We start from the raw sequence: 15,939 nt of genomic DNA on the forward strand, positions 1-15,939 counted from the left end.
TAACTATAAATTCACTGTGGGCCCCTTCTGCATGTTCATTATCTGTTGATTCAGTGTGAGATGTGATCAATCTGTATAAAACCACCAATATTTATTCATGGCAACACACATCTCAATCACTATATCACTCTTTCACACCCTGACCAATATTTTTCCATTAAAAAAAGATGTGAGTGAAATATTTGTTATTAGTTATCATGTGGATTGCTATAGAAAGGCTATTCACTCAACGACTAGAGGGACAATCAGTCCCTGATATGGACTGTCTTAACTGTAATTTGTTTTCCAAACTTGTGCAAAGTGAAGTGCTTTTCTGTTTGCTGGCATTTCTCACTAATAAATACTGTAGTATGTCAATCAGTTTACTGCTGAAGTGCTGTGCAGGGAAAATTGGAAAAGCAAGATTAAAGTTCAAGTTGAATTGCCCATGCAGACTTTCTCACTGTTGTCATAGAAAGTTTATATCTTCTAAAAAAAGAGCAGAAGCTCCTTGAGAGTCCAGAAACACCAGCTCCATCACCGGCCATCCATCTTGCTTGGTCCCATGTCTCGCACATATGTCAGCTAGATTATTCACAGTGTGGCCCAAGTGATGCCACCAGCCCAGCAGACCAAGCCTCACACGTGTACAGACTGCTGGTCTGGTGTCAGGTCTACCTGAGTCTGCGCTGACGTTGCCCTCTATAAATACTGTATAGCCACCTGCACAGTTCGTCCAGAGACTCCTCAATAAACTCACTACTGCACTTAACTTGAGTGGTCCTGTCACTGCAGCCTGTCCTCAGACAGAGAGGTTTCTCTGTAATATTTATCACAGGGATTTTACTGTTTGAGGAAGGTGGTATAATAACACCAGCTATTGCTCTTGAAATCATCAGCTTTCCAGCAAAGAGGCAAATTACAAAATGAAAAATATTTTAACATCAATCGGTCACATCCGTCCAAACTGATAATACATTTCTTACCAATAAGCAGTGCAATATTATATTATAAATGCTTAATATATTAGGATCCTTTCTACTTACAAATTAGCATTTAGTTTTCTCTGTATATTGTTTACATCGGATTCAGTGTAAAGCCTCAATAAAGATTAACTGTGTTTTTTTGTAAATGTGACATAAAGGTTATTAGGCTTTGCGTCTTTTGTATATATGTGATATGTGTGTGTATTTAATGTATGTACAGATGGGCTAACATATTAAAGAGCTGTAGAGCAACCACTTCCAGGGTTGAATGATGGTAATCTGTAATGCCTTTCAGCTAACTTGTTTCACGCTGTCTTGGGCTAATGAGAGCTGAAGTCCCATATGGCTTTACTGCATGGCTAAGACAGAGAGGGGGGTGTTTGCCTAATGTATTGGAAGTGGGAGTTACATAAAAACCTGAATCCTACGTCGCTGGCATGCTCACTGAATATACACCGGTCAGACCCCTTAGATCATCAAGTAAAGGTCTCCTCGCTATACCTAGAATCAATTCTAAATCAGCTTATGGTGCCCTCTGTCATGGCCCTACTCTCTGGAATTCTCTACCACATGAACTAAGGTCTGCTACAACAGTATCTCTTTTAAATGTAGACTAAAAACATATTTTTCACAAGTTTTTAGTTAGGTAAAAAGTGTGATTAATAGGTACATTTTTATCATAGAATCAATATTTTTATCATTATTATTTTAACAGGTACATTTTAATCATATAATCAGTATTTTTTATCATTATTATTCCTTTTTTTAATAATACATAGTTAGCTTATTCCATTTTTATTGTAATACTATTTTATCTTGTTTTAACCTTATCTTATATGTTTCCATATATGTAATACCTCTGTATCTCATATGTTGTTATCTTGTGATTTTGTCAGGCATGATTTTTGACTATTTTTTCTTGATTGCTTTTATTTTGAAGCACATCTAAGCCAGTCGTATGAAATGTGCTGTATAAACGTTTTTAAAGATAATTTTTTTGGGGGCATTTTAGGGCTTTATTACATAGGACGCTTGAAGACAGGAAAGGGGTAGAGAGAAGGGAATGACATGCAGCAAGAGGGCCGCAGGTCAGAGTTCAATCCGCGGCTGCTGCGTTAAGGACTGATCCTTTGTACATGGGGCGCCCCAATGTGCTATATAAACTTGACGACTTCTATATGTCCTTCTTTCCATCCTTCATCTCTTCCTTCTTTCATTACACCTTCCTTATTTGTTTCCCGTTCATCAATTCCTTTTTTACATCTCCTTCCTTCCTTCCTTCCCTCCCTCCCCCTCTTCCTACCTCCCTCCCTCAGTGGAAATCGGTTTGGGCAGCGAGGTGTGTCATTTATCCGTCTCTGTCTCCATCACACAAGAGGCTTCAACAACAATCTTCAGAAGGAACCTAGGTTGTTTACTTCATTCACAGCACTGCAGACATGCAAAATGCATTAAGGTTTATTTCATGGTGTTTTTTCATATACAAGAGGTCAGATGACACAAAATTGGACTTATTTTTTTCTAGGCTTTGACCTTCTTTGTAGATTGGCATGCAGTGTACATTTCCTGTTCTATACATTGTGCACCCTAAAGACTTTTAGAGTGAAGACTGTCTCCAGGGCTTGCAAGATGGCTGCATTGTGGTCCCAGTGGAAACTAGTCACTCAGTTCCTATTTGCCTGACGAGCAGTGATGTATGAAAGACAAAGAGGGTGCGGTAACACTGGTGTCAGACTGTATGTAGGCTACTGATGTAGGTTAGTTATGACGGTCATGTGGCCTCCACCACCAATAATCTATGTGAAATTTAACAGGGCTTGTCATGTTGAAAATGGTGCTTTTCTTTGAGTTTTTTTTATTTGACAAAGCAAACAGAAAGAGAAGTATAAAAATCAAAAACTCTACTCAAAGTAGTAAAACAAAAAACTATTACATACGCACATAAGAAAAACAGACACTTAGTGAGAGCTACTAAATCCACTTAACTGGCTTGCAGGTTAGAGACTAATAGAAGTGAAGAATATGAAGCAGAATACAAAAACCACTGTGGTCTACGATTAAATTGAGCATGATAAAGATTATAAAATACGGTGAGGGGTTATTGCTGAAGCAGATGCAGCTTTGCTTTGATACTGCAAGAAGTAAATATGTGATATTCATATATTAATATTCATTTAAAAAGTAAAGGTGTTGACTTCATGGCGATGGATGGATGTAAAAACCAGCAATGCTGAAGATTACATGTTTAATGGGTTATTTTTTAATATCTGTATATAATTGATTGATCCTTAATAGTTTTGCATACATATACACATTGGTCACTCACTGTCATTTAGGAAGCTGAGTGACCAAAAATAACATATCTCATTTAACCATCTAATGTTACTCCCACATAATTAACAATTCATATTCTAAAGAAATATTATATTATGAAATGTATATACAGTTCTTCCAATGTACTATGTTAATTTCTGGCATTTTTTTTTTTAGATATTTAATACAATCATCCAAATAACATATCACTGTCAGGATTCAGGAAGAACATTTATCCCTATTTGGTTGACCTGACCTGACAGGCTCGCAGCTGTCATGCCTTCTTCTCCTCCTCCTTATGGCAAACAAACACCTCAGACAGCACCTGCAGCACTCAAGAGTTACATAATCACGTCAGCATGACATCCGCCTTACTGTCAATTGATGTTTAACCTGTTTTTCAGAATTTGACACGATTCATCAAGGACCTGCCTTCACAGAAGTACAAGTGCTCTGGAAAATTGGATACTGCTAATAATGAGGAGTCTGATAAAATAGCTCCATGGTTATCCTTTGCTTTGCCATGATGAGACAGTACAGAAGTGCTATTAGCTGTTGCATATGTGTGTGCCTCTCGCCTTGATGCTTTTCCTCGATGAAGAGTAACAATGTTCAGCACACAGAAACTCAGGAGGATGTTGAAAAATCTTAACGGTTTGAATCCTTTATAATAAGTCACTTTGGACATAAGTGTCTTCCAATAATGCAATGTAAAGCATGGCCTTACTACATTCTCAAAATAAATAATTCAGGCCATTTAAGAAACAACACAACCTGTAAGTAACTCTATTTACTTCTCTAGATTGAAACATCCATACGTGTTTCCTGCAGGACAGGGAAGGCCGATTTTCAATATAAAACTGCAGCACCTCTGCAGGTTGGTTTAACGCTTTTGGAGAAGCGGGCTATAAAGGACAGAAATGTTGAGAGACTGGGTGGCAACAGAATTGAAAAACAGCACAGTGCAGCACTCCATCCCTAGACCCCTGTGTACTGCTCCCCCTGTCATCTGTGACCAACCAAGATTTGAGCTGCTTTTCCAACTCATCTTGATCCGATTTATTTTTTTATTTCGCAGTTTGTTCATGCATGTTTCACTGAGTATGACAAATGGTTTGGATATTCTCACAAATTTGACTGCTCCCATAAAATATATAAACATGAAAGATTAAGTGATATTTCATGTTCAAAATACTTGCTTGTATGTATATTTAGGTTAATAACGACTGTTAATACTTTAGCCACAAAGCTTGTATCATCTAATAGCTCTCTATTTGTTTGTGCTACATATGAGAAGGAACAAACATGTCTATTTAAAGCAACAGTTTTATAATTATTTATGATTAAGTAATTCTATGGCTGTTTGTACTTCCTTTTAGTGACATGCGTAATCTATCACAGAGTCAAATCACCACATAGGATTCACAACCGTTTACTATGAGGTTATTTTGAGGCAATATAAGAATTGATCCCAACAAGATACAGTTCCGTGTACCACTAAACAGTACCACAATTTTCTCACGTTCCCATATGAAGGTTGGAATTACAGGAAAACGACCTGGACAATATAGTTAATTCACTTTGCACACAAGAAGAGCCTTTGGCAGCAAATCTTATTGGAGTCAAAGCGGATACATCTGAATCCCTTGAGCACTCGATTTCACTGTTTTGTCTGCCTTGCTAACAGATTATGTTTGGCTCAGTCAATCTGGCAATTGTCTGTGATTGGCCATTTTCAAATCATTTCACTGGTTTTCAATGAGATTTAAGTCAGAGCTTTGGCATGCGTCTCTGTAGCGCTTTTCTCTGTAGCGCTTTCTTGCTCTGAAGTTATTCCAGTGTTTATATCTGTGTTTGTGGTCATGGTCCTGTTAAAATCGATCTGAAGTCTTTGGCAGTCTCATCCAGGTTCCTCTCAAGATTTTCCATACATTTGTCTTAATTCACTGTTCTTTCGACTCCTAACAAACCCCCCCCATAGAACGATGCTGCCATCGACATGACTCACAGTGAAAATGGTGTTGGACGGGTGACATGCTGTGCTCGGCTTTCACCAAACTCCACAACCTTTTTGTCTTTTGCTCCATGAAATGTATTTCAAATTCCAGGATGGTATATAACTTTTTCAGCGGTTGCTTCCTTCTTTTAACAAATAAAGGTGTTGGTAAGTTCATGTTTTATTCCTATATATTATTAGGTCTGCTTATTCCCCAACAGTTAAAGTGTGGTTTACACATCCCTAGATCTACACATACTGACAATCAACAGATTATGTAAGGGTTTACATAACTCAACTCATTTTTCGATCCTTGATACCGTGGAGGCAATTTGGTTGGTGCCTTAAAGTATCAAAGCTTGGTACCCAACGCTACAACAATGACATTGTTTACAGGTATAGGATGTATAACGTTGACCATGTTCACCATCTTAGTTTAACATCTTGGTATGCTAACAATTAGTTTGGTGCTAATTACCACCAAACACAAAGTACAGCTGATGTTAATGGAAATGTCAGTTTTTGTCAAAAAACTAGAAGAAAAAAATTGCATAAATTAAACTTTTGACCTGATGGTGGATAAAAAGTCCAGCGGGTTACCAAAGTCTTTAGGAGAGACATCAATGTTGTACCAAATAGTATTGAAATCCAAGATATTTCACTCAAACAAACGTCAACATAATGCTGCAAGATAACGTCAGGGGATCATCAAAGTTATTAGGATTCATCCTCTCGGCACCATGGACATATGTATCCAAGGGCGTAACTTTGGGTTTAACATTGGGGTGGTTTGAGATCTCCACTTTTGAACAAAATTGAAATTTTGAACATCAAACACAAAATTTTTCTGCAACAATTTGTGTCTTTTCTGCATCAAGTTATGGTGCAAATGTCTATATTTACGTAAAGGAAATTATAATAGGTTTTTAGGGTGGGTTGCAATTGGGGTTATAATCCCCCCTGTAAATTATGCCTTATGTCTGTATCAATAGTTGTCGAGACATCTCCCTAAAAATAAAAAATATCAACCTGCTGGTCAGCTGCCTTTAGTTCTGGATTGATTAAAAATACGATTTGAGGAGATGACCTTGGTCTCTGGGATTTTCTGAAATTCAAGGAGAAAATTCAATTTCAAACAATTATTCTGAAAAACAACTTACTGTAGGTTACTTGCAGCCCTAACAGAGTGATGTAGTTGTATTCCTCAATAAGAAGAAAGCCATCTGACCTCAGTCAATTTCTGGTGTATCAGACTGTGTGTTGTATGTTCATTCACTGCTGTATTTTTTCTTTGTTTCTCTACCTCTGCAGTCAAACACTAACTAATTCCCTCCTCTTCACTGGCTGCATGTGTACTACTAAGACATCTGCTCTCCAGAGATAACCGCTTATTATTGTTGGTTCGTCACACTACTGTATGTGATAGAAAAGCAACGCTTGAACTCTCTGACCTTGTGAATACATGCATATTGCTAGATACAATATACAAAAAATTGGGTAATGCTCCTTCAAGATGATATACGACCTGACCTTTTTTTCATGTTAGCTTTCAGACTGGGACAGGTAAGGGCTGCCTCATAGCTATGATCGATGTTATATGAGGACACCATGCATCTAAGTTAAAGTTGTGCTTGTCTGTAAGCCAGGTCTCACCTCTCCTCCCTGTGTAACAACACATATGGAATACAAGCCAGTCTGGACCTGGCCTCCGGGAGAGGGAGGAGGAGGATGGAGGTGCCCGGCAGCTCACAGCTGATCCTCACAGTACTGCTGCCTTCACTGGCTATGTCTAATGACTGCTGTTTATTCTGGGATTAGCAGGCGGTAATGTAATAGGCTATGACGGCATCTCAATGTGTCGATAAGGGAGGAAAACCCCAAAATAACAATAACGGCAGCAGCCTCCACCCCCAGTGGGAGGCCATGATACCCACAGCTAAAAAGAACAGAGGAGAGTGAAAGTTCAGCTGAAAGGAAGAAGACTTGAAGGGCTTTCTCTATTGCTGCTGGGAACATAGCAAAGTCATTTTAGTTCTATCAAGGCTGAAAATCTCTTAAATCATACAGCACTCCACTGTTTTGGCTGCTGCTACAGATGATTAGGAAGAATAAGTTGACTACGCTCTTTTCAGGCAGAAGATGTTTCTCAGCAGCTCTTCCCACAGTGTAACCTTGTTCTTGTTTTGCATATTTTTCAGTCTGTGTGATTCATTCGCCTAAACATGTGCTGTTCTCTGAAACTGCTGAAATCTAAGGGCGGTACACTGTACAAGTACATTCACAACAAATACATCTCTTTAAAAAGGTACACATTTCTGTTTGAAAGACACACCAAATTGTTGGACATGTAAGACAGAGGACGGCCAATTACATCATGTCCAATGGTCCTGTGATAAGGAATGTTATATATATATATATATATATATATATATCTGACTGCTTTAATGTGTTGATGAAAACCATGTGTAGAAATATATATTATTGAGGAGGTGGAGCATCATGACATTGAATTGATTCCAATCGTAATCGAATCACATCGTGACACCAGTGAAGATTCGCACCCCTAACGTGTATGATGAGTTTATAGTGTCGTCATTTATACATATCATATGGTCTATAGTTTATTGTGTATTTTCTTATTTTGTTGTATGGTCTTGAATATTGTAGTTACTGTGTCATCTTTTCTTGATTTTTGTCTTGGTGGGTGGGTGGGTCAGGGATATGTTCATGTTGCAAATTGTATCTTTTGTTGTATGGCCCATAACAATCTCTTTTGTCACACACTTTAAGTCATAATTCAATATTATAAAAATAATACAAATCAAGGCTCCAGTTAAAGGACACAGATTACCTAGAATTCTTTAAAAAGCACCATCATTTATTTAGTTTTTGCTATGACTCATGCTATAACAGTATTTTTACTCCAGTTGTGCATCTCCCACACTGGAACAAATATCTTTAATATACAGTTCTATGAGGGAAATCTATTTATCTCAGTTGTCAGAGATTGGACTTTCTTTTTTCTGTGCATTATCATCTTAAATGTGTTTTCATAAGGTTTTCGCACTGTTTCATGTATGAAACGTCTATTTTAAGATGGTTAACACAATGTCAAAATTTGAACGCAGGTTTCAACTTCTGTATTAGACGGGTCCTAAAACTAAGGATAACAACTTTTGCTATTTCATCCATATAACATCATGTCAGATTTTTGTCTTTTTGGCTGTTACACAGTAACAAAGATGAAAGTCTGAAATACAGTTACAAATGCACCACACCTTCTCAACACAACATCAAAGACTTTTCATTACGGACTTCGCCATAATGTTCAAGAAAAGGAGAAAATCTGAGATTTGGTGCCTGGTTTTAAACAACTAACAGTTCGGACCATATCTCGTCCTGAAAATCAGGGCGGACGGATGTACAATCGCAAATACTCTGCATTTATTACAGTTCAGGAAAAGTTGAGGATCATGTTGCCTGGTCGGAGGAGATGGCAGCTACACGTGCGGCTTGTCTGTGTTAACATTTGCCATCTCTTTCAGCACACTCTGCGCATGTGTCAACCCATCTGCTCCCCTGTGATCGGCTCCAACTGCCTCTGATACACTGCTGAAACCTTGTTCTCTGTAAAAAATAAAATGCATTTATGTTGAAAATTAAGGAGATTGGTCCAATAATAAGACCAATGTTATTAAAAAGGAACCCCTTAAAAAATCTTTAAAATTACACTAAAAGATTTGACCCTAACTTTATAAAAGAAAAACCCTTTAACGCCGATTCACAGTGATACTCACTTAAGAAGTTGTTCCAATTCTCGCTTTATCTTCGTCACTATGGGCGGACCCTGGTAGGTCAAAGCTGTGTAAAGCTGAACCAGTGATGCACCGGCACGTATCTTATCCATAGCATCTTGCCCACTGGCCACACCACCGATTCCAACAATTAGTATTTTACCTGCAAAAAAACATAATCATAAGTGTATTTTATATGTACTTTCTTAATTCTCCAGTGATTGGAAAAGGACAGAAAATGTTGTGTAAATAAGTACCTTTGGTGAGGTTGTACATCTCTCTTACAGTGCTAGTAGAAAGGTCTTTGAGAGGCTGGCCACTCAGCCCACCAATTTCAGACTTGTGCAAATCCTGAAGCGTCTCTGGTCTGGACACCGTGGTGTTAGACACCATTAAGCCATCCACTCCCAGCTGCAACAGACACCAATGACAACATGAAATGAGTGATGTGTATGACTGCATCTACAGGAGCAGAACTGATGTATGTAGGTGACTTTGACTAAAGACCTCTAATGTGAAATGTACTGTGGCAACAAAAGAGAGACAGAGTGCTCTTTTACATTTTTTTCTTAATGCCTCTTCCATTAAGGTCTGTCTCCTCCTCGCTCCAATTTTTTAAACTACTGAAGTAGTGCAGTGTTTACCAGAGCTGAGAGGAAGAGAGAAGCCAAATGTTTTCAAATGTAAACAAAAGACAGTGTTCTGGTCAGGCAGATACAATAGAGTACCATAGTAAAAACAGTCAGCTGAGATATCAAGCAGCAAAAAACACGTGTGGCTTACATAATCATGTAAAAGAACTCCACAGTGACCTTAAACTGAATACATCTGACACATGGTGATCAGGGGAGGAGAAAATAAAGCTCAAAATCTTACATTTCTTTACAAAACTACGACAGTTAGCAAGTAAATCATTTTTTTTCATTAACCATAAGATTGTTGTGCAAAATAAAATGCCAAATTAAAAAATCTTGTGAAACAACAAGGAACCTAAAGCTGTAACTAACATTATATCAGTTAACAGTGCTATAATTTTAACTATAAAAAGCTTTGCCTGAGGATCTGAGGCTTGCAGAATCAGTAACATATTTTAAATCACTCATAAAGAAACTTTTTTAAAAAGCCTTTTATCAATGTTAGCATAAATATTTAATTGTTTCCATTTTTAATGCCATATCTGTTTTATTTATTACACTAAAAAAATAATCTAATTTAATTATTTATTCTGTGTATATATACACTTTATTTAATTCTAGTGATGAAATGTTTTAATCTTTTTTTGCCTTGTAAAGTATTTTATAACTGTGCTTTGACAGATGCTGTACAGAAAACGTTTATCTTTTTTTTTTATTACTAACAGGGAGATTTTTGTGATTTTAAAGTTGAAGTGTTTTGTAGTGTCACATTCATCTGGCCTGCACTCCAGAAGCCATTCAAAAAAAGAAGGTGGCTGCACCCTTGCATAGCGTGTGTGTGCGGTTTGCATAAGAGCATGCGATATTGGGTGACTCAAGTATCAGTACAGTCACCTCAGAGAAGGACCCAAACTTGAATTCAGTTTTTTTCCAGTGAAAAGTTTGTAGGTTTTTAAAGGAATAAAAGAACAACACAACTATAAACACTACATATTCAAGATGTAATTCTATAAAAGCAGAATGCGTAAACCTGAAAAGTATTTTTTTCTGGTATTTTTTTCTTGTTAGCCAGATTTACATTTAAAAACAAATTAAATCTCTATCCCTCCAATAAAAAAAACTAGACTCTACGGACGCAAGGGACACAATCCTATCTGAATTAAAGCTGTACGTATCCATAAATGTAAAACATGGCAGAAATAAAAAAAAAAATATTTAAACATTAGTCCTCAAGGAATAAAATGAAATTAGATTATAATGAAATGTAATGAAAAACAAGTTATACAATACAACATTAGGAAATTAAATGACTGCATCAAATAACTTCCAACCTCAGTGACAACATCAGCAATGTCTTGTTTGTCCTGGGCAGTGAGATCAGGAGCGATCTTCACCAGGACCGGGGGTTTGCGTTCTCCCTGCAGGGCATCGCGCTCCTTCAACACCTGAGCAGATTGTATGAGAATGTGAGTATTTCAGGTAAGGCAGCGGAGAGAGCTAACTATTGGAAACAGACAGAAACAAGAGTTATTGTGCTGTAAACCTTAAAAATTCCGCCCATAAATGTATGGTTGATGGGCTCAACAGGAAAAAAACAGAGTAGTTACTTTGTTTAAACAGCCACTTAACACCATATTTAAGCTTGAATGCATCCTCTTTACCAATTAAAAACATGCTTTCAAACCCTCACATACATCTTACGATGGTGTTTGATAGCATTTTATAGAATATGAATCCAGTTCTTATTCCGCTAAACAGATTCAAATTCAATTTTAGTTTGTTTGGTCTGGATTTATGAAATCTCTGAGTTTTTTATTACACTCTGCATCATACCTAAACCACAGAGATTCTACTGGACATTACCTGAAGGTAGATTTTGTGTAAAGTTAGTTTTTAAACCACCATACGATTAGCTGATCAATTTAACACTTTTTTTAAAAATCCAACGTTTGCAATGTCAATTCAAACCAAGAATGAGTTTGAGTCTGCCAGCAAGCTGGGCCTACCCAAGATATCTTACTTTTTCCTCCTTTTTAGTCTTTTCTAAGGAGTTCTTTTGTGTTTATTATGAGGGTCAAAGGCTAGTGGTGCTAATTTTGCTCCATAATGTTGGTAAGCTTGTTATGTTCCTTTAAGATATTGAGATTCTTCTTCTTGTGATTTAAGACATTTTTTATGATTGAGATCTACTGTATATGACGATGACTTTTTTCACTTGTAATTTAAATGCAAGTTCAATATTTTTGAAGGGGAAAGGCTGAGCAACAAAGCCAGATTAAGAATTTTCATTGAGTTTACATTTTTGTGTTGCTGTTGGACCACAACCCAGGAATTTAGTGAACATTCAGACAGTCCTACCGTATATAGGAGCTTGCGGAGCTCAACCTTGCCCTGTAGATCCCGGAGACCTGGCGTATTAGGACTGCTGATGTTGACCACCAGGTAGTCAGCCAGCGGGCCCAGCACTCTTACCCCCTCCAAGTAATCTGCCCCTGCGTTCTGGGACAGCTTGTTCTTCCCCAGGTTGATGCCCAGGGGAAGGCCAGCTACACACACACACACACACACACACACACACACACACACACACACAATCAGACACATGACTCAACTGGGGCAGAGGCTGCTGATGTGCTAAATGAGCTGTAAGCAGGTATGGATCAGTCACAATAAAACGTGAGACAAGGACAGGGCCAGGGTCATCAAAATAGAAAAAAATAGTTTATTTAACCAAATACCCAATTTAGTATTTGGCTTCCCTGTTACAAACTAAGTGACTAGTAAATAATAAATGCACACCAGAAAAAAACAGGACAAATTTAGATCAGACTTATTATGGTAATAAAACTGAAAGCAACCTCAATGTTTAAAAAGGAAAACTAAAAACAGGTTGAAATTTTCCCACTGAGATGAGAAGTCGCTGCCTGCTAACCTTTACTTTGCTGTTTCTGTGTGTCTCCCCTGGACTTCAGTCTCTGTTGTGCTTCTGCCAAACCACAGCTGTTGAATCCATACCTGGCGAGAAGTGCACGCACGCACAAAATGTTAACTTACAAATAACAATAATTTTAAAAGCTACTCAAACAACAAATTGAAAAATAACTTTTACACTTTCTTTTCAGTGATAACCAACTGTACTATACCACATAAATAATGACGTGAAGATGTTGATAACTTACTAAATCTCCCCTTTGGTGCTAAAAATACATTAAAATTCAGCTTGTTAAGGAATGTGAGTACTGGCTTCCTTCCAGCCATGGTTAAAGTATCATGATAAAATCACATCATTATAACGACACGTCTTGTTATGATATACAACCTCTATTGCTTTGACAACACACGTAAATATAACGTGAAACTTCCAGGAAGGTTTACTCTTATTTGTTGGTATATCTGTGTGAATGGTAATTTTTAGAGAGATGTTGTCATTGCATTATACATGTTTGTTTAGTGATACATATGTACAAACTTAGAAGATAAAGCACTCGTCTCAAGAGTATATTGTGCAAATACTGTACTGCTGTATAAATTATATCTAACTAGCTCATCCTTAGAATAAACCTAATTAAGTCACTCAATATTACAACCTTAACATACAAATATCTATAGAATATGGAATAATTTAATCTGATTTTTCAAGGGCCACTGGCAAAGATTTATATTCCCAGGTGAATTCAACACTATAAATATAAATTAACATAAATAACCAATTTGAGTGTGTATAATGAATGACAGAGAAAATCAAAATCAGGAAAGAGCTGGAATATAAAGATATCCTTCGTTTTGCTCCTTAAAATCTGTGTTGCAAATGAATCCTGCAAAGAAAAAGAGGTAAACCCGTGAACTCTTACTCACAGCTTTATAAATGTGAACCTTTTGGTAGCCAACCTGTAGGCAGCATAATCTCTTTGAGCACACTGAGCGATGTGATAAAGAACATTATACTGTACAGCTACGTTACCGTGTCCTGCTCTTGTTTTCTGTCGCAAGGATTTTAACATGAACTAAGACTAATGTGATTCCTTTCCTGTTATATAAACTGAATAAGCTCTTTGTGAGACGTTACACAAAAGGAGGGCATTAATCTACAGAGCATGGTTGATAAAAAAAATTCTACGATAAAGCAAGCAACTAAAAATCAGCATCTTCAGTTGAGCACACCCCTTACAATGTCTATCCCTTTGACAAAAGCGTATCAAAAACTTACCTGTTAATAATTGCATGATCTGTAGTGAGTCGAAACACACGTGGTTTGGGGTTCCCCTCCTGAGGTTTAGGAGTGATCGTACCAACTTCAACAAAGCCAAAACCCACCTTGTACAACCCGTCTATGGCTTCTCCATTCTTGTCGAAGCCAGCCGCAATCCCAATAGGGTTTTTGAACTTTAATCCCAGGACATTCACTTCCTTTAGATTAGATAAAAACAAACAAAACAAAGTCGCAAAGTGTCTAGGATCAATGGAAAACAAATTGTGAGCAGAAAGTAAGGTTATATACTTACCAAAGATGCAGGGTCCTGGTAGCGGTTCAGAGGAACCAGACCCAGACCGATCATCTTCACTGCCAACACATGTGCCGTCTCTGCCCCCACAATCCTCTGCAGCAGGGGCATCAGCTGATTGGCATAGAAACGCTCATCTCCAACTGCAGTGAGGTAGGAGGCAAACAGAAGGCTACCTGAGCCGATGACCTTCACTGCGTCTTTTAACTGCTTCTGTGGACGAGAGCATCAATCATTTTATTCACCCAAATGTACAATGTACACAAGAATTTGACCTGGTGATGATAAATGCATCAAAGCACGAAAAATGAATACATTAAATTGTCTTCAAAGGATTCACGTCACACATTGACTGTCGATAGACTTGTAGTAGTTCAATAAAAACATTCACGTTTACTTTGTAGTAAGACAATTTTCACAATAAGTTTGTACAGTGTTTTTTTATAAGGTTGTTGGGAGGGACTTTTCTTGTGTCTTATGTGTTTCAGGTAAATGAGTTTAAACCTGGAATAACTGACATATCATCAAGTTGATATAGTAAACTTGTTACAAAACCATATTGTCATTCATTTGGGGTCGTGTTTCTGCAACTGGTGAATGTAAATCCAATATTTACGCTGTTTTAGCTCTGTTTCTGGTCTCTACCAACTCCTGAAGAGAATATATGGCTCCAATGTTGATTATAGCTGCTTTAAAGATGCAGGTTAAGTTACTTAAGGAGTTAATTAGAGGCAGAAGATGCTGTCAGACTCACAAACAGTATGCTGGTTTGTCATTCTCTAGGTCTAGGTATATAGAGTATAGGATAGATAGGGTGTACTAGGGAATAGGGAACTACTTGTTTTGTTCTCTGGATTTTTGTTTGTTGGAAGGTCACACTAAAGACAGAACAAGTTTGACATTCACATTGTTGATATTTCTGTCATTATATATTTAAAAACAGACAAAGCATGTGTAAACTTTTAATATCCACTGTAGCTGTATATTGGCTTCCAATACCGTTACTTTATCTTCATAAACTTTACTTGAGAACTGTCTATATATACTTCTCATTATGCATATATTACTATTCCTGTTATGGAGAAGTATAAAGTAGCATAAAAAAGAGGTAGCCTACTCTGACTTACTAAAAGCACAGCCTACTGCTAAAATACATAACTGAACATCTGTCTTTGTGCAGTTTTCTTACAATAACCGCCTAAGTTCTCAAATAAAACTCCACAGCGTGTGTTGTTGTATGCAAAGACACAGCAAAGCTAACCTGCAGTGTTTCCTGGTTTAACGTTACTTTTGGGCGGAGCAACCGAGCTAGCAAACAAGAACTGTCCCATCAAGTTTCGTGGCGACTTTCTAAATGATCGCATTCTCCTACAAAAAAGATAAAATTAGATTGTATCTGAAAATACCTTCAGATGTCCCGCCATGGTCGCAGTCCTGTCATTGCATTAAAGGACATTGAATGCATTTCCTAACATGAAACACACGCTGCAACAACTTCCTATACATCCTCTCGCGATATTTCCATCATGGGTTGTAAAAAGAGGAGATGCAGAGATGTTGGCCATTAGTAAATGTGCTTTTCAAGAGGCGGGGTGATTTAGTTTGAGAATAAGATTTTTTTTTTTTAAGAATATATCATTGTAATACATATGATGATAAAATACAGTATGTTTTTCATGTTAACAGCAAAAATGTTGAAACATTTCCTTGGTCAGTATGTTCAGCTTGTGTGAC

The 15,939-nt window shown here is 37.4% G+C and overlaps 1 protein-coding gene across 1 annotated transcript; it reads right to left on the minus strand.

The window, feature by feature from the left end:
• Positions 1–8,122: 8,122 nt before the first annotated feature.
• On the minus strand, positions 8,123–15,736 carry dhodh (dihydroorotate dehydrogenase). The gene is made up of 9 exons (XM_039795972.1): positions 15,612–15,736; positions 14,206–14,418; positions 13,911–14,110; positions 12,636–12,718; positions 12,062–12,249; positions 11,035–11,148; positions 9,326–9,479; positions 9,072–9,231; positions 8,123–8,901 (listed from the first exon to the last, which is right to left on the minus strand). The coding sequence occupies exons 1-9, from the start codon at positions 15,627–15,629 to the stop codon at positions 8,775–8,777; spliced, it is 1,257 nt and encodes a 418-aa protein (XP_039651906.1). The 5' UTR covers positions 15,630–15,736; the 3' UTR covers positions 8,123–8,774.
• Between the last annotated feature and the right edge of the window lie 203 nt (positions 15,737–15,939).

This window comes from Perca fluviatilis, chromosome 3 (genome assembly GCF_010015445.1).
Source record: "Perca fluviatilis chromosome 3, GENO_Pfluv_1.0, whole genome shotgun sequence".
In the NCBI taxonomy this organism is placed as follows: domain Eukaryota; kingdom Metazoa; phylum Chordata; class Actinopteri; order Perciformes; family Percidae; genus Perca; species Perca fluviatilis.